General features: G+C 43.7%; 1 protein-coding gene across 5 annotated transcripts in view; it reads right to left on the reverse strand.

Moving 5' to 3' along the window:
- Positions 1-6,446: 6,446 nt before the first annotated feature.
- PLCB1 (phospholipase C beta 1) overlaps positions 6,447-20,041 on the reverse strand; it is a 354,560-nt gene continuing 340,965 nt past the window's right edge. For 4 of the 5 annotated variants that reach the window (XM_053972199.1, XM_053972200.1, XM_053972198.1 and 1 more), the window contains one exon: positions 6,447-9,794. In XM_053972199.1, the coding sequence (XP_053828174.1) occupies positions 9,564-9,794 (231 nt within the window). In that variant the 3' untranslated portion in view covers positions 6,447-9,563. The remainder of the gene's footprint in view (positions 9,795-20,041) is intronic. The other variant, XM_053972201.1, reaches the window with a different exon arrangement.

The raw sequence follows: 20,041 nt of genomic DNA on the forward strand, positions 1-20,041 counted from the left end.
CAATTTAAGAATCATACATTATCACAGGCTATGAAAAGAATAATTTATGCCCTTGAGCATTTCTCAGATCTTTCAGCAAAATCAGACATCTAAAGGAAAATCTGGTTCTTTGGAGAGCCTCAGGATGAGTAATGCACCCAAGAGGAGTTGGGGTTCAGACATGAAGGGATTAGCATGATCCACCCCATGTGGTTTTGTCTTCTCAGACAGACTCAGGCACATCATGTTTCCTTGTTTCATAACAGCCATCTGGATGTGAAAATGGGAAGATGGGAGCTTGTTCTATGGCTCTGGTTTGTCTTCCCATGGGCCACACGTCACCGACCTTTTGTGCTGGGAGCTTGCACCACTCCTGTTTCTCTCTGACACACAGTGCCATAGACTGCAACAGGCCTTGGTGCCTGGAGCTCTGAAAGAGGGGAAACACTCCAGAAACACCTCACCCAGTATGGTCACAATCATCCAGAATGCTTTTGTGCTGGGGTGGAACATGCTGCTCTGGTGGGCATTTGTCAAGCAGCCCATGTATAAAATTCCCAGTGCTCCCCCTGTATCTTGTTGCTTTCACACAAAGAGTCACTAAAATAGCTTTGCCTCTGTTGGCATTCACCTTCTGCTAGGATAACCTCTCCCCCCCCAAAAGCAACCCCAAAGCTGCCCATTAATTGCTACAGCACTGACAATTCCTACAGTAATGGAGGGATCTATCTGCAGTTCCTTGAGCATGTGACACTGGGCAGTCACCATTAAATAGTTGACCTAAGGCAAATCCCAGATGATCCAATTATTAAAAAAAATAAAATAAACGCCCCCTCTCCATCCCTGCCTTACAGGGACAATACCACCCTGAATTTGTGTGAATGCAGGGTTTCCCAGTTCATCTCCCTCACTGTACATTTGATAGTTCATTTAAAAGAAAGAATAAAACCAAACAGAGCAGAGGATTCCCTCATGGAATGTAAGACCTCCAAAGGACTTTTGGTAGCATCTGGAGATATTATTAAGTTTTCAGACTAGGTATGCATAGCACAATAATTAGGTCCCCTGAAGAGACCCCAGTAATTGATGGAATTTTATGATATCTATTATGAAAGTATGAAATGGCTCTTCATGAAAAACAGTGTTGGATTTTTCACTCTTTATTCCACATAGGCTAAAAATCAATATTAATACCTGGCTAGTGAATTCTAACACTTGAAGAAGTTTGTGGCACAAAGAGCTCAGAACACTGGGTACTAACTGCTGGGGAGCTAACGAGGGGATCAAGAGCACTACGATATCTGCATTGGATTAGACAGACTGCTCAAGAAATAGCCTTTGTATTTCTTTAAGAAATATTGAAGAACTTGCATTCTGGAACAAAAAGCTGTAAGTATTATTTTGTGGAGCTGCCTCTTTACTTTTGGCAATTCTCCAGGAGTGCTGAAAAACCAAGTGAGCAGGGAAGAAACAGGATGTGCAGTGTGCATCGGCATTGCAAACAGAGGAGATCAAACATCAGGCAGTTCTCATGCATTTTGGGACTGAGCTGAAAACAGCCACTCAGGCAGAGGACATGAGTGGCATCTGGATCTGCCCAGCCCTGCCTGACGATTGTCCTTTGCTGGGGACAGCCAGGCTGCCCCTCGTTCCCTACAGCCTGGTGTCTGCTGCGGCTGCTGCAGAGCGGCAGCTAGTGCCAGCAGATGGGAAAGGCTGGGAAAATGAAAGTGCAACCTGAGGGGAAGGCAGCAACCTGCAGGAGCAATGTGTTTGTATAGCAACAAACTCCTCATTTCACATGCAGGTCATGTGCTGGTTTTCATACAACTGTTTTTAAGGTAGTGCTGTGTTTTGACAAAGAGGGCTTTGCTGCAATGATCTCAGTGAATATGGAGAAAAGAGGTATTTAACTCTATTAGCTCCATGAAGCAAGATAATGATAATTGTGTCAAATTCACCTTAATGCATATGGAAGCAGGGTCAATTAAACTACAAGATTTTTATCACTGTGTGTAACATCAGCATATGCCTGTTCCTGTGCCCTGGACCCCTTCTGGCACCACTTGCATCCCCTGTCCACAGCCAGTCCCAGTATGAATGTACAGGTGAGGAGCTGCAGCTTTCCTCAAATAGTTGAGAACAGCAGCATTTCCATGGAGAGCCACATAATTTCCCTCTCATTAGTTACCTTGACACAAGAAAGTTATCACAGCTCCCCAGTCTGTCACTGGTCTGAGGGAACAGGAATTTTAAAACAGATATGGGTTTAAATTATGGCAATAGGAAACAGTTGCTTTTTATGGAAAGGGAGAGTGAAAGCCCAAAGCTGGATTTCCTCGGGGAAAGCAGAGCAATTATTTTGTTGCTACCAAGGTGATACCAGGGTGTTTTCTCCCTATTTCTAGACCCCTAATACAATAAAAGCAGCTAACAGCAGCAAGATGTAGGAGCCACACACTGGTGAACGCTCTAATGCACTGCGCTAAATCAGGTCCTGTGCCAGAGAGGCAGCACAGGGTTTCTCAGCAGTGCAGAGCACAGGCCTGGGCTGCCACAGAACAGTGGCATTTCATGGTACCACTCCACGTGTCGTACCAGCACAGGTGACATGGGACAGCCTGTGCCACTCTGCAACCCCCCAGCCCTGCCCAGGGATCCCCAACCCCAGCACTTCCGCAGGTGCAGAAAAACTCCTCCTAGGGAGCAGGAAAGGACTTCTCTCCCTCCCCTCCTCTCCAGCCGGGCCTGGCAGCTGCCTGCAGGTTCCAAGCATGGCACAGAAGACAGCAGTGGCATGAAGGGGCTCTGTGGTCGCTTCCAGCCCATAAATCAGGGCAGCAAACAACCCTGCTGACGGCCGGGCTGCGGTCTCGGGCTTAACGATCAGAGGGAGCACCCTGCGGCAGCAAAGCAAAAGCAGAGTGTCATATTTATTTACTGAAAGGAATACAGGCTGCTTCCTACTTTTACAAGTCCCTTCTTATCAGGAGAGGCTTTTCACCTAGCTCGAGGAACGGAGCTCTCTGCTGAGATTGTTGCACTCTCGGATGGAAATCGTGCATGCCACAGCCACTGCGTCCTCCTTGCTGGAGCTCTGTCTCCAGCTGTTCCCCCCGGCAGCACTCGGTGAGTCAGAGATGATCTTACTACAGGCTTCACAGCCTGCCTCTGCTTCCCGCGAGGGAGCTCATCTGCTCTGCTCAGTTGGTGGTGAGCTGCAAGAGCACTTGGGTTGAGTTTATTTATTGCTGAGGGCTCCTGGGATGCCACAGATTTATACCCTTGGAGAGAGGTGACTCGTTTTCTGGGAGACATCCCATGCGGCTGAATCACCATTCAGGGTTACTTTACTGACCCTGACAATTAAGAGGACATTAGAAAGCCTTTCCAAGGGGAATCACATGTGAAAGCCTTGGGGTGATCACATGTGAAAGCGCTCTCCTGGGGTGGGGGAGGGAAACCCTCGAAGAAAGGAACATTATACTAAGAGCAACAGCTCTTAAGGCCATGAGATGTGTGAGATCATCTGGTCTGGCCTGTCCATCAGAGTCCCCTCTGCTGCATCCACACCAACCACATGGTGCAAGTACCTGCTGTGGCACCAGCCCATGCAGTGCATCATCTGCTCTTCCTGTCAGTGCTTACAATCCATCATCTCTGCTGTGTGTATGCAGAAAGAAAATAAAGAAAGCTTCAGTGTGTCTCTAACTCACTTGCCTCCAGCTTCCATCTGGCAGCTGGTGTTTTGCCTTTCCACCAGCCTCTGGTGGTTTTTCTGTGAAGCCCAGCTTTCAGCTATTCGTCTATAGCCCAGGGACTGCACAGGGCCAGTTTTTCTCTGCATTTTCCTGAAAATGTGGTACAAAACCTGGACAGGGTAGTGTTTCCCATCTGTAACCTCTTTCCCAGCTGAAGGCAACTGACCTGCCCTGCCATCGGATTAGTGCAGCAACACTTGCCAGCTAAATTTCATCTTTCCCAACAACAGAGCAAAGTTTGATTCACCCCTCCCCCTGCCCCTATTTTTTCCTCTTTTAAAATTATTTTATCCCCCTTACCCAGCCCATAATCACTTATTTGTACAGACCAATTATCCCACAGCAGCTCATGAAACTAATTACATTACAGTTCTCAGCAGTGGAAGTTGCCAAGTTCTCCTGCTCATCAGGCAGGCTTCCTCCATTGATACAGCAGCAGGCTTTACATTTCCTCTCTTCACATTCATCAGGTTGGCTTCAATTTGTTCTGAATTAGAGCTTGGCTTCCCCAGTGCTACTTAAAGCCCTTCTGCCTGGAGGGGAATCCAGCCATAAAGATTAGCACCTCTTACCACAGTCTTCCCACTGTGTTTTGCAGCCCACAATTCCAAAACCCCCAGCCCTATAAAATGATGTGAATTATGAAGTAGTTAATAGATTACCTCCAATATTTTCTTCCTTACTGTCTGCAGGCTGAACAGTTGGATTTCTCATTTCTTCAGTGTTTTTTCCTTCAGATCCTCCTTTTGATTATACTACCCCTGTGATACTGATCTTGAGGAACCTGTAAACTGAGCCTCTAAACCCTCCCACTGAGAAATAGTACAATGGAACTACGCTTGGGAAAGCAGCACAAGCCCCAAGCCTTTCCAGCTGTCTGTCCAGCAGATACCCTCTCTCTCTCAGGACCATTTTTAGGCACAGAATTCCTTGTTGCAGTTGGCTTCCTTAACTTCACTAGTGACCATCACCTGCTGCTTTTTGAATGTGGCTTTGATTTCCTGCATTGGCCCTTTTGCTGAGCAGCTCTTCCTTCTCCTACTGCTGAGCCCTGGAAAAAAAGAGTAAGGGCAGGGAGGGTCCAGGTCTGATGATGGACAACAGAATCCTGCTCTGTGTGAGCTTAGGCTGGCAGATTTGATGTGCAGCTCCTGCACACAGAGCTCTCCCAACATCCAAGGGTATGATATAGTCCTTGGGGGTTTAAACCCCCACTCATGTCTTTCAAGTGCACAGCTGCTTACCTCAAAATTACTTCCTTGGGTTCAAGTGTTTTAGGGGTCCTGGTTGTCCAGCCCTTCAGCCTGCTCATCCACTCCAAACTCTTTCTGCCCCCTTCAGCAATGTTCCCCAGTGTTCATCCCAACATCTCAGCTGGATCCTGGAAGATGCCCCACAGTGAAGGAAACAGTGTAAGGCTCAGGAAGCTGCTGTGTTGGGACTGGTTTTCTTCTGGCCATCATCAGGAGCATTTGCAGAACCCACCTGAAGCTCAACAACCCACTGGACTTCTCAAAGCAGCTCAAGTCCCACTGCCTGGCTTCTGCAACACCAACCTCCATGTGCTCGGCCTGCAAACAGCTTTTCCACACATTCCAACCTGCTCCTCTCTCTCCTCAGCAGCCAAGTCAGTCTCCTGTGGGCCAAGCACAAGCACCAAGGTCACCTGCTCACCTGGCTGTGGGAATCCTGCCTCACCGAGCCCTGCAGGAGCCAAGGGTTGTTTCCCAATCCTTCCCATGGCCTCCTGGCTTTTCCCTCTGCGCTCCCCATCACCACCTCCACCTTGTCCCCATATTCCTTGGAGCCAGGCTGCCCTCCTGCCCTGTGGTTCCATTTGCCTCCTCTCACCTGTGTAACTTCACGGTGGGACTGGCTAACAGGGCCACACTTTTGATTTCACACCCCACTGCTCCTCTTTGGGAAAGGAGACATATCCATTTTTTTTCTTTTCATTCCCTCCCACTTCCCTCTTTCAGTCTTATTCCTGATTGTCAGGCCCATGGCTCTGCTTTCAGCTCTGTTCCTCCCTTCCTTGCCCAGCCTCATCCCGTGCTGTGTTCATCCTGTGTGTCAGACCCCGTTTCCCTCCTAGTGAGCCATTTGACTCCAACTGCCTCAGAGACGATTTATTTTAACAGGCATACCCTCAGTACACTGCACTCATATACCTGCTTATCTCTTTTCCCAGAGATAATTTTGTACATTGTAAATTAAATAGGGGGAGTGAAGTCAAAAGCCAAAGGAATAGATTTCGTTTTCAATGTTCTCAGTGGAAGGCCCTGCAAAGGTATATTTCACAGCACATATATAATTGAATGGGTGATGAGTGAAACAGCTGGGGCAGTGGAACACAAGTAAAGGTGTTGTAATTTGTTGAGACAGTTTATTGGTATGGCTGGAAATCATGTCCAGTTCTCCTGCTGTAAACCAACACATTTTCTTACCAGTTCATTGGCTCCTGCACACTGCTTTTTGTTTCCCATTGTTTCAGAGTAGCAGCAAATGCTCATTGTGCTGGGACAGGCAGGGGCTGGAAGCATAGGCATGTGCAATTTCTTGTTCTTGGTGTGAACACAAAAGCCTGCAGGGAAATTTCCCTACCTTCTCCTGGCACTGCCCCCCCACCCCCAACAGCAAAGGGCTCAGGGTAAGGTCTCCTGAGTCAACTGAGGCTCTTGAGTCAATGAATGGAGAAAACTGGACTTGTGTTAAGAAATTTTTATTTGTCCTTTGGATCTGTAATGTAAGCACATAAAATTACAAGTGGAAGAAACATCATGCCACAAAATTGCATAGAATTTTTACAAAAATGTGAATTATGCCTCTGAAACAATCATAGATTGAGGAACCGAAAAAATATGTACATGTTAACTGGAATATTTCATCCTACTCCGAAAGCAAATCATCAAGGACTAATCAATCACAGACACTATTAATACAATGTACAAGAGCAACACTGATTTCAAAGAAAGGCAAGCAATGATGTCCCTTTACTTATCTGTCAGTGAATGTTTAGCTAATACATGAGCATTAATTAACATAATTATGAACATATTAAGTCTAAAATGTCTGGCCTTCATTAGAATTTTAAAAATTCTGTTTATACTGCCAAAACCACGCTATTTTCAGTAGTGTAAAGATATCTGAAGTGCACAACCTAGTTTAATAGACAGCTCTATTCTATACAGCAGAAAGTCCACAATACAGCATTTCCACACATTCAACACGGAACAAGGCAAATACATAAAAGGCACAAGACTTGCACATCATAAAGACCCTTTTTTCATTATCTTACTCTAGTTCAAGTAATATCAATATTAAATGATACCGGTTTCACTGAAATAGTTTGAACGATGCAAGATGTACAGGATTACACACTGCCTTACACCTGCAGAAAGTGGCACTGTACAGATATAAAAAAATGTGAGTACAGGAAATGGTCAAATACAAACATACTGTAAAATGACTACAGCTGATAGTATATTTAACCCAACCAGTCTATTTATTTCTTATTAAATATAAATAAAAGGTTAATTGGCATTTGCCCGAGTTTCTTCGAAGACTGTGGAAGTCCTGGCTCCCCTGAAGTCCATGGGAACGTCGCACTGAGGTTCAGAGGAGCCAGGAGTTTCCCAAAAAGCCTGTGCTGTACAACGGTTCTATAATGCAATAGTTTCGGTTTTAGTATGAACACTGCTATCAGTTTATTTCTGTAATAATTTAGACAACACGCCATTTTAACTTTATAAAATGCAGCATTAAACCTTGACTCTATATTTTTAATGAGTGATTAAGATTGATTTCAAAGTGCAAAACTAGGATTAGCAGAGGAGTCACCTTTCCTAGCGTTAAGATGAAAGTCAGATTTTTGAATTTCATGTGCACTGATTTCATCATCATAAACCAGAACAGTTTAATTCAAAATATGATCTTCAAACAATGTGCAATTTTTCTTTCTTTCTGCTCTAAGTTTAAAAAGGAAACATCAAAATACTGTTTGTTTTCCAAGATTTGAAATTATATATATACACACCATTATTTAACTGAAAACTTAAGATTAATTTGTATTTTATTGCTTAAATTTAAATAAAATAAGTTACTTTAAGTACTAAAATCCTGAGGGAATGGAAGTAAGGTAACTTAACTGTTACGATGTGTTAAAATCCTCCCTATTAACTGATTGCTTTCTCTGATTGCCGTTTAACCCTATGTAAGGCCCTGATCTTGCAAACATGAATGTGAATGTTATTTCCAGCCCAGCTCCTGAGCCCAGTGGTGCAGGAGAACACAACTCTGCAGGATCAAGTGTCTTGAGGCCAATCTGGGGCTTCTGAGCTGATTTCTCCCTTGCCCCAAGGCACCTCCAACGGCGGGGTGGGGGGGGGGGGGGGGATGGGGGGAAGGATCGCGTACTGGCCCAGGTACGAATCCCAATTTGTCTGAGGTGTTTCATGATTCCAATTTCTGCTAGGGTGTGAATCTAGAGAACAGCATTTCTTTACCTTTTCAAATATCCTGACTTTCACAATGTGTCTCTGTCATCTGATAGAAATTTCCCGGAATGTGCTGTTACTTCTCTCATGCATATCATACAGTACACTAACTTTGATTGTTCTTATTTTAACAAGTCAGTTAAACAGATTAATATGCATTTTTAAATAACAGTGGTCAGGTTTTCATACTTTGCTTTTAAATTTTAGACCTTAGTAAAACTGTACCTCAGTGTTAAAAATAATGGAAGATTCTGTTAACATTTCAAACACTGTAGTCCTAAACATTTTATAATCCTCTCAAATTCAGTAAGCTTAAAATATGATACTTAAAATCAATACTTTTGAGTCTGCAAAATATATATCAAATTTATATTCTAAAACTACTCTGATTTACACCACTAACACCACAAAAAGAATTCTATGATTCCATGATTATTCTATAGCAGTATAACCCAGATGTTAGCTCTTGGAAAGATTCTCCCTACTCACGGATCCCTGAAACATTTCATTTGGTCAAGAGACCATATCAACTTCAAATAGAAACATGCTGTGTGTGTATATAGACAGATGTGTGTGCACATATAGCTATATATATATACATATATATATATATATATAAACATATATGCACTCACACGGTGTAACAAACACAGACGGACACAGACACCGACAGTCTCCACGCGGCTTCTTCTCTCCATTTTCCTCTCGTCCCCACAGTTCCAAGAATTTTCAGCAGCAAATATATGTCTCTTCATGGGATAAACATAATATCAAGACAGCAAGCCACCAGTGCTTGCAGAGTTAAAAAGGATCCAAGGTTTCAGTGCAAATGTAAAAGGATGGTATACAGCTGTCAAGGTGCAGTTATAAAGAAGGAAACAAATGTGATTAAATACTGTTGTAATATTCGCCAGGATCTCTATTAGTTTGGAGCACTTTGCTCTGGCAGTCCAAAAGGAAATCTGCACACACTTTTCTCTGTACAATACACTGGTCTTCATTAAACATTCTCAACAGTGAACATGGCCAGAAAATTACCCATTGCAAACTGTCCCAACAACAACAACAAAAAAAAAAGATAAGAGGGAGGTTAACATATTAATTTTCCCATTACAACTGCACTAAGCTTTAGAACAATAATCAGATGAAGAATGAGAATGAAGACCTTTGCAGAATACTTTTTATAAAATGTTCCTTTGGGGAAATGTGCACTTGAATGCAGATTACTCCTGCCTCCCGAAGCGCTCCGGCGGCAGCTCACCCCGAGAGAGCGGAGACGGGCAGTTGGGAATGGTGTGCCCTGCTGCACTGATTGTTTCTTGGGCAGTTAAAAAGTAGTATCAAACACTTTTTCTTGGTTATCTTCTTCCAATTCCTCCTCACTTTGTGGAGGTTTATGATTTGATTTTCCACTGTCAGATGCCAGGGAAGTGGGGGCAGAACTGTGGTCTCCATCCTCACTGATTTTCCCTTTCATGGCTTCCTGTACGAACTCCAGAATTTCCAAAGGCAGTCTTTTGAATTTGTCTTGATATTCCTGATCAAGTTCCACCTGCAACTACAACAAAAGAGACAAGCTGTCTTCAGGTGCGTCTGATGTGACCAGTGCTACAGGATGGGGAAAGTACCACACCAGGCAGGAGGGGAATTAACAAGGTATTTTTGCACAATTCAAGACCATATTCCCTTCTTTCCCGTATTAGCACCACACATCCACAGTGCCTATCAATTTCCATGCAGTCATTGCAAAGCTGGAGGAACGTGCAGTCATAAGGCTGGTTTTGGGTACCATCCTTGGTTACCCAAATCCTTCAAATACATGTGGATTTAACTGTAGTGGTGTCCATACTCCCACTGGCTTTGACAAGATCCCATTCAGGTGTAGTATGGATCACGGATAAGCCTTTGAAAGAGCAAGGCCTTCACTGAGCTTCAGGTAGTTAATCACACATTAAATACACCACAAATGTTGCTCTGAGAACAATAAAACAACTTTTGCCAGATTTCTTGGGTTGGAGAAACCATTAGGAAAAAGTCAGTTGTCAAAGGGAGTCAGAGAGGGAGGGAAAACAAGTTAAATTACATTTCTTAGGGCTAGATCATGGAAAGTTACATTATCGGATTAATGCAGAATGTGTCTTGGACATTACTGGGGAAAAAGTGTCATATCATCAACAGGAAGCAAAAGGCATGCAGAAAGAAATCTGGCTATCAGTCTTCAGGAAGCAGTGGGTCCTTTCCCAGTATTTATTAGTACAGCCTTTGTTTTTAGTGCCCATATTAGGATCTGCATGATCCATTATTTAAAAAACATTAACGTGTATCAAAGTTTCAACTGAAGACAAAGCCAATTTTTTCATCATGACCAATATGAGCACAGCAGGAAGCAAAGGGGTGAGTTCCAAAGCCAGACCCGCTCCATCCGTCCATCCATCCATCCATCCATCCATCCATCCATCCATCCATCCATCCATCCATCCACCCACCTTCTTAAAAAGAGGGAATCAGGTTCTGCTAACTGTAGCTGCAGCAGTTTTGCAATAGTTTCTTAGGCAATTGTGTTTTCAGCTAGGTATTTTCTCAGGATTTCCAGGATAAAGGTGCTAGGAATTCTGATCCTTCAGTTCTAGGCCCAAGTCTGTCCTGTGCAGTTTCAGGTCTCCTTCACCCCATTGCAACAGCTCTCAACAGGCAATGCAAATTTTCACTTGAATATTAGGTCCTATCCTAGTCTTACCATTCTTGACCTGTCCACACAGGTCACCATGTGACTCTACCACTACCCCCCCCCTCTGAGCCCTTCCAATCCCATTCCCCATGCTTCTGTCCTGGTTTTCATCCTGCATCTCTGACTTTTTTTTTTTTGTGAGGCCTCTTCTCCTTTCTCCTGATGTACAAATCAATGTCCTTAGCTCACCTGGTCTAGTTCTACATTCCCTAATTAGACAAATTCTTCAGCTTTCCTTCCTTAAGATCTAAGATCTGTTCTTTTTCCTTTTGGTTTCCCTCCTAAAGCTCTTTTCCTGTCTTCTTCCTGGAAATTTTCCTGATGTCCTCCTGGCCTCTGTTTTCCACCTTGGATAAAAAACAAGTCTGAGGCACAAACACTTCCATTAAAACACACCCTGCCTCTAAAATATGTATTCTATAGAAATAGATAGTTGTCACTGTGGTAGTCATTATCCTAACACCCTTCTTCGTTTCCTGCACCCCTTTATTTTATGGCTTTATGTCTAGATACACATTTTCTGAAGGGATCCTCCTTTTGTCTCCATTTTGCAAACACTTCCACAAGTACAGGCATCATCAGAGGAATAGTGCCATCGGGTGCCTGGTGGAGAAAACTGGAAAATGATCCTCCCTCTCTGCCACGCTATCCACAGCCCCAGGACTCCATTTCTGCTGCCCGGGGAGCTCCTCAGCCCCTGAGAGATCACATCTGCCCTGGCTGGAGTGTTGGCTGCACGGCACTCACATAGGTCACACTGCAAAACCAAAGATTAAATTCTGGGCAAAGGGTCTTCCTTCATGGTGCAATCGTGCTTGGGGTTACAGTTCATGGCTAAATACTTTCACTGCTAAAAACACACGACTGTCCAAGCCAGAGATGAGCTGCTGCATTTCCCCCACCTCATTGTTGTACATGGCATTTGTGAATTTTGGGCATCTCAGGTATAGAAGAAGGTGTGTAGTATCATAAGTCGGGGAAAACTCTCCTGGCTCTCAACTTCCTTCACAACCTTGATTTGCTTAATTAGATTTAAAAGCAAAAGAAATATTTGAAATCCCTCAGAAACTGAACGTTATCTGAACCCAGTGCAGCCATAGGCATGTTGTTAGATAACAGTTGTATCTAATATTCTCCTAAAGTGCCTCCAGTGGTTAATCCCCCCTTAGTCGAGTGCTTAATAGAAATGACGTGAATCTGGAGCCACCTCTCTGTCTCCAGAGACAGTCTATATAGATACCTAATCATGAGAAAGTTGAAGTTAGTTGAGAAGGAGCAGACAGCAGACAAGGAGGGTTGATTAAAACTGCATCAGTAAAAATAAGTTTTCTTTTTGACTCTGAAGGCACTGTCTGTTCTTCAGTGTCTGCCAAGCCCCTCAGATCCCATCCATTCTCTGGCCCCTGAGCTACCACATAAGGTTAAAAGAAACAAGTTGCCTGCTTAAAACCAGCTGGCCTAAAGAAATCCAGCTGTATTTCTCTTAAAAGCCTCAGTGTCCTTCTATTTGTTCTGTAGCTTTACAGGGACATTACAATTCATGGCAATGAATGGAAAGCTGCCCTCCCAGCAGCAGCAGTAGCCACACACACCTCTCATTTGGCTGGCTGATGGCAAGACAAAGTGCCACATTAGTGTGAGTAAAAACCTCTCTGCTCAACCAGCAACTCACCAGACTCCACCCAGAGGGGCCTTCCTGCTCAGTTTGCTGTTCCCTTGGGTTGCTTCCCATCACAAGTCCACCTACCCCAATTTCTCTGCTCTCTAGCTACTAAACAAGGTGACCTACACTTGCTGTTAGGATTTTGGAGTCAGACAAGGGGGGGGGTGGGGAATGAGACCGATGATTGGACAGGCAGATCATTATCTGGACCACTGTCCTCATTAACATGTAACAACCTTCTTCCTTCTGTTATCTCACTACCTGCCCTTTTACAGATCCTCTGTCGTCTCTTTAACCCACAACAAAAACAACACAAATGTCACCCCCATGTAGCTTTAGTGTCCCACAGTTGGACACTATTTCTTGTTCAGGTAGATCTCACTCCTGTGTACTTTACTGACAGGTAATGAGTTAAAACTTTAAAGTTCAGAGCCATCATTAGGTGTTGGCCACAGGGTCCTTGGGGACAGGAGATTAATGTGTTAGTCCCTCCTGATGGCTGTGGCCAGAAGCTCTTGAATGTGTGTTTCCATCCCCTACCTTGTATTTTTTTACCCAACAGTGCAAGTTAAAAAATGCTGTACACAAAAACTGCCCTGGACAAACAGCACCCTCTGCACCTCGAATCCAACCAACACAGCTCTGAGCTGAGGGACATGACATGAGCAGGGCTTTACAGGTGAGCAGAGCTCTTGGCAGCCAGCCAGCTGCCCAGCTCATGGGCTCACGTTCCTTCACAATTCAAAGGGCTCTTCAGCATCCTTGGCCCCGACTGCTTTTCAAAAAGGGTCATCAGTCAGGGAAAGGCCTTGCAGCCCTTCCTTGGAATGTGGGAGGGGACAATGATTATGGTTGTTCAGCTTAAAGCAAAGGAAACACACTCAGGAAAGGAAACAGATGGTATTATTAAAACTATTTACATTCATGTTTGTACCGAGCTGTTATTATTAGAACTCACAAATGAACAGCATGAACAGCACTAGAAGCAGTGACTGTGATCAATAAAGGATTACAGAAGCAGAGGTTGTGGGTTTAGATGCTCCTGACCACTGTTTCCACCAAGAGCCAAAAGAGAGCAGTTACGTGGGACAGGTGCTGTGCTGCCAGCACAAGTGGCCAGAGGTGGGCACAGCTGGCCCCACAGCCCTGCTCCCACCTCACCTCCTGCTGTACTCCAGCAGCCCAAGGGAAAGGGGAACCGGGGGGAAACACGTCTAGCCCATGTCCTTTCCTGCAGCCCCTCTGAAGTCCTGAATGTGAACACTGCTGCTCCTTCCCCTGTACCTTGAGAGTGAGTGGCCTTTCGGAAGTCCCTGCTGCAAGGGCTTCCCAAAGTGTTTCCCCTCTCCTCATCCTGCCTTGGGACACTGCAGGCTTGGCCTGTGACCTCACAGCATCCTTTTCCTGCTGCCACAGCTCCGCTGATGCAAAACCAACCCACCCGCACTGCCATTCCTTCCAGCTCACATGTGTTCTTAAAATGTATCTGCAGCTCAAAAATAACGCAAGGGTCACTACTTAACAAGCATCTCGAGAATTAATCTTCAGCCAAAAACGTATTGTTATGAAAATTGTGTATGAAATACAACCAATTACACATTTTGGTGAAAAAATCTCACCAAAACACAGTTTTGTTGAAACAAAAACATTAATTATGGCCATATTTGGTTTGATGAAATTCTTCCACTGGAAAGATTTCATATGATTCCAAATAAGTCACTTTTTAAAGTCTCAGGTTTTTCCATTCTGCTGGGAATTTTTCTCTAAGGACGGCTTTTTGAGTTTGGTGTTTCTGTTCTATCTCCTTTTAAATTTATCTTATTTTGTTTTCCTGATGACTTTATTTCCCTGAATGATGCAGTGAATTATGAATGGAAAATTATTCAAATATCCTGGCTCAACAATTTAGGTAAAAATAGATTCTGAGGACTAAATAGTTCAGTATCTCCAACAATCTCTGACATTTCCAACAGTAAAATCTTTATTCTTAAGTTCTTTTCACCATTTTTGAGTTAAGATTTCAAGTGTGAGACATTTTAAAGTTGTGTTATTTCTCCTTGAGGCAGAGTGCAGCAAAATATGTAAAAAATTACTCTTTTGGTATTTGATTGTTGCATTTACTCACCAGTTGAAATGTGATACTCATTTGTATCCATAATTACCGTGGCACCACCCACATGCAGGATATTATTTAATACCACATAGACAGTGCCTGTTCTTTTTGTTTTACTGATGAGAAACTCAACTGCATTCGTTTCTTCTGTGCAAATTCAGCAGAATGTATTTGGCAACAGGCTGTAACTGGCCACTGCACCATTTGTAATCAAACGGGGGGGGCTGCAACCTCTCCAGGGAATTTCTGTTTAGCAAAGCTCCCGTTTTCCTTATCACGTGCCATTGGAAATGTTTATTTTGTTAACACCAGCAACACTGATATTTTCAGTGATCAGTGTTGCCACATTGCAACAGCAACACTGGACTGGGATTGGGGCCCCTTTCTCACTCCTCCCCTCCTTCTCTAAATCTGCTAAAGCTACAAATACTTATTTCTCTTCCTGCAAATATTTGACCCGTGTGCCTTAAGATACTTTTAAATAGAGGATCTGGGGCTTTTAAGCCTGCATCAGACAACAAATATGCATAATGTCAGCGACCTCAATTTAGCTTCCAAAATAGCACATAGAGGACTCCCAGATTAAGGGTACAGAGAGCAAGAAGGCTGCTGTTCCTCTGCTTTTCATTTTCAGAGCTTACTTAATTAGAAAGCCATTTTGGAGGGATACAGCATCAAAAGACACATGAGTAGCAAGAACTGTTAAAAGCAGATGGAGGCTCAGTAACAGGGAGAGTGAAATTGAGGAACAGAGCTCAGGGATCAAGTGATTTATAGGCAGCAATTTTTGTTTAATTGGAAACAGTAGGAGCTCCTTATTAAGGACCATGTTATTCCCTTCACTAAGCAGATTTCTGCTGGGAAGGCAAAGGAGTAACCACTGCTCAGATGTCCTCATGCCTCAAGGCCACAGTCCCTCTGCAGCACTCGGCTGGAGACCTCTCTGTCCCCTCAGAATGGCCCTAAGGCAGCAGCTGGGAACAGCAGGTTCTTGGGAAGGTGTTTGCCCAGGCTTGGGAAAGGAGTTAACTCTGCCTGTGCAGAAAGCACCTAAAGGCTCCTTTTTTCTCCCAGTGACACCAACGAAGTGCATCAAGGGACGTGCCAACCACTTAATACAGTTTAAGGACAACACTGCTAACCCTGAGATGAATCTATTCAGGTAGATGAGGTTTTCTCTCAGAAGATGTGGGAATGTGGAATCATCAAGGGGAGCCTAAGGGCATTTGGTATCTGAGGTGGCACCAGGTAAACAACAGCAGGAAATGTCTTCATGCTGACTGGAAAGCTCCTGTTGATGAGTCCTGTCCTCAGACAAGGACATATCTGCATTTTCAAACAATGGTTACTTTCCAGACCATGAGAGACACCAGGCACACCAATTCCCAGACCCCTTCTCTGCCTCCCTACTTGAAGGTGATGCTCTCCCTAGTCCTTCACACAAGGTCATCAGGCCGACCTTGCTATCCCACAAAGGCTCCATGCTGCTTCCCTCAGACCAGGGCTGCTGGCTCAGCTCCACTTTTGACTGCTCCACTATGGCCCCTCTGCCTCCCCATGCCAACAGGCTGCACAGGCCAGACTCTCTCCTTGACAAAAATCACCAGCAGTCACCTGAAGCACATCAGAAGCCACGGAGTGGGTAACACAGCCGTGTTACCTGCCCTTGTACAGACGCTGCCCCTCCCACTGCCTCTCTTATCTGCCATGTTTCAGCTCAGTGCCTCTTCCTGCTGAAGCAAATGTGATGTGCTCTGCCTCCCCGAGGGTACAAGTCCTCAAATAAATGAGTCCCTCTAATATCTGCTGTGTCAAGGCACTAGACTGTAACCTTGGGGGCCTCCATCAATCTATGTCTCTGCCTTTATTAACTGCAACCTCCATTAAACCAATGGGAGCTGGGCTCCTGGATTTCAATGTTTATAAGGCAAATCATATCCACCTTCTGTGTAGTAAACCAACATTTGCTCCAATAACTGATTAAAAATAAATGTCTGGGTGGTGAGATTGCCCATCAGTGCTTCCAGGTTATACACATACTAAACACACATACACCTGAACAATATCTCTGGGTTAGAGAAGGTCTTTACAGCAAAAGCCTAAACTGGTGATCTTTTCCTACTGGCAATTGTATTATTAACATAAATTTCAGATCTCTTGCATTTTCTTTAAAGAAATTATTTAAAGAAATAGCTTGTACTGAATTCTGTGGGAGGATTTTCTTCACTGTAACTCGTTTCCTGTTTCTTCAAAAGTCCGGCAGTTTATTCTCATGCACAGCCCCGCTCTGTGCCTCTGTAAACTGCATACTTGGAATTACTCCTCTTTCTGATGATTATTTCATGTAACAGTTTGCTTTTGTGGATAAAATGCTTTCTTAAGCTGTCAAGTGGCTCTTAGACAACTCCTTAAAACCATGACCTATGCACCTCATGATGCATATGAATAAAAATAATTTGAGCTAGAATGAACATAAAAAAAAAATCCCCTTTCTATGGGCATTTTAAGGGTAGATTCTGAGATTCTGTTCTTTTTCATCATCCCTAGAGTAAGCTGTCTTCACTGTAAGCAAAGGAGAATCTGCTCAGTTTCAATGCAATAAATCCAGAGAAACTCCCCTGAATATCATCTAACAGCAGATACTGCCCTTAGTTTATTGGGGTGGATCCAGGGTGGATCCAACTCAAGTGACAGAACTCAAAGAGAGCTAAGAAGCTCTCCTTGAAAGCTGGTCTTTTTTTAAAGTTTTGTCCATATTTTGGATATTGCAAAACAAACAAACAACAAAAATATCAGTGCAGCCATTACCTTCTAATAAATGATGTTTTTCTACTTCCACGATGCCTCCAAGGCAGCCTGTAAACCGTATAGGCCTTCCAAGAGTAGAAGTATTGTAATCCTCATCTCAAGAGGTCATGACAGTCCCTTGGAAACTCATTTTAGATGACATCTTGAGGTTACAACAGCAACAATATATTCCAGAAATATTCCAAACCCCAGGTGGACCAAGCAGAGAATGTGGGACTCAGCAGCAGCATGGCCGCAGAGCAGGATGTCCCCAGTGGGCCATGGAATCTGCAGGGCACTTAATATTTACAGTGTTTTGCCTGAGAATGGTGTTGTCCCACAAAATGAGAGATTCTGGCAATTTTTGAAAGAGGAGAGACAAGAAAAGAAAGTTTCAAGTGCTTAAGGCCTCCTGTGTGAGGGCTCAGGAGCTGCTGGAGTTCAGATCTGGAAAAAAGGTGGTGGAATCCACAGCACAGCTTTTGGATTCTCACCTAACTTGAACTCTGGATTCAGTTTAACAAAGCACTTTCCAGTCTCTCATATCCACGTTGCTAACAGGTAATTACAGTGTTGCCTGTGTCTGACTCTTGGCAGGACATCTCTAACAGGCCCCATCAGTGTCACAGAAAATTCCCTCTGAGTGCAAAGATTTCTCCTCCAATACAACAATGAAAAGGAAATAAATAATCTCTTTCTCTGTCTCTCTCCAGGGGCATCACTGTGCTCCTCAAAGCAAAAGGAACAGCTCACCCTGTGATTAAGTCTGGCACCTCCTTTCACTGCCATACCCTGCTCTACCCTGACTCACCAGCCTGCTTTGAGGAATAAGAGCTCCAAACGCACACTGAGGGGTGTGCATCTCGAGACAGCATCTTTCTTAAGGTACACACCCACTGCAATTTCCATGTCCCTGACAATTGTCAGGGAGCTGGGTAGAGGTTTAGAAGCAAGCCATCATCATTAGCTCAGAAACAATCACACTGATAAAGTCTCTGCTGCACTTCGAAGTTTACCTTGCTCTGGCTGTAGCTGTCCATGCCAGAGAGCCTCTGCAAGATGGAGTCCCACTGAAAAGTCTGCTTGGAAAATTACTCTGCAGTCAGTCCTTCTCCTAATATCTTGTTAAAAATGAATGTTTCTAGACTGGAAAGCAAGCACACTCTGAATAAAGATCAAAGCCTTCAAAGTTTCTTTGAAACTTTTAAACTTAAAAAGTTCCTTTTTAAGTAGTTGCAGTTCTATAATACCTTGTAACAGCGAAGGCTATTCTAAAATATTTCCTAACTCATCAACAACACGAATCTGGCTTCCTCTTTACTATTAGCAGAGACTTTTGCATTGGCTCTCCCCAAATAATGAGCCAATTTAGTGACAGACCCATTATTTTTGAACATAATAGGCTAATGAAAAAAAAATCCATTCAGAACCTGGCAGAAGTGTAACAGTGGAGACAGCCACTATCCCTCCTCTTCCATCTTCCAGAAAGGATGGCTTAGTATTTTAGTACTTTGGCCTTTGTACTCCCAAGTGTCAGGGAAGTTTTGAGGCTGGGTTTAACAATGACAAAAAGCTGGGACCAGGTTCAAACTTATGTGCTGATGTATATGTTCATCATTATCTAATGGCCATTGAATGGAGATGTATCATTGCTATTGGGGACTGAGGCTGGTAAGTTTAGGGCTGCTCTGTGTTTATAAACTATGATTATCTTCACATCCCTCTACTTCCACCATGAGTTCATCCATATATCCACACTTCTCATCATTTCATGCTGTATTACACAACACACTTGGGTTTGTTTTTTTTTACTTGAGAAGCAAAATTAGTGCAGAATTTTAACTGCAACTATTAAAAACTTTAGAGCTTAATGTAAGAGCAACACTGCCCAGTGGTTCAGCCTAATTAAAAATAGCCTGAAGGTTTTTACTTCCTAATACTACAATGAGCTTTAAAGAAAAAAACCCTCCTCTTGGTGTCTGTACTGCTGTTACTGGACTAAGCAGTACTATGCACTAGGAGGTTGACTGAGCCATCCTCATGATTAAGTTCAAGGGATTAATATTTCAGTTCAGTTGTTTTTAATTTAAACATTTTCTCCAAAATTCATATTAACACTGACTGCTGCAAGCTTAGGCAACTCTCTAATTACCCATCAAGTTTAAATGACCCATGCAGAAAACTTTATTTCAGTGATGTTCAGCAAGCATCCCACAATGCAAAAATTGACAAATAAGATAATTTCATCAAGCCAGATCAACAGGACAAAGCTGCCCAGAGCATCTTGAACTCCTGCCTGGTGAAGCACAGACCCAAAGCTCACTCCGGTCTACAGGACAGTGATTGGCTTTAATGGGGTTTGGCTCTACAATTTGGATCTCCAACCACCAAGTACAGGTGCAAACAGACCAGATCAAGTGAAGGAACTGCTGGCACTAAAGGGCATGAAATGCTTGCTCCTGATCCAGCAGGGATCTGGGGGTAATCATAATCTGCTTCACAAAGGAGAGGTGC

The sequence above is a fragment of the Vidua macroura genome, chromosome 3 (genome assembly GCF_024509145.1).
Source record: "Vidua macroura isolate BioBank_ID:100142 chromosome 3, ASM2450914v1, whole genome shotgun sequence".
Taxonomy (NCBI): domain Eukaryota; kingdom Metazoa; phylum Chordata; class Aves; order Passeriformes; family Viduidae; genus Vidua; species Vidua macroura.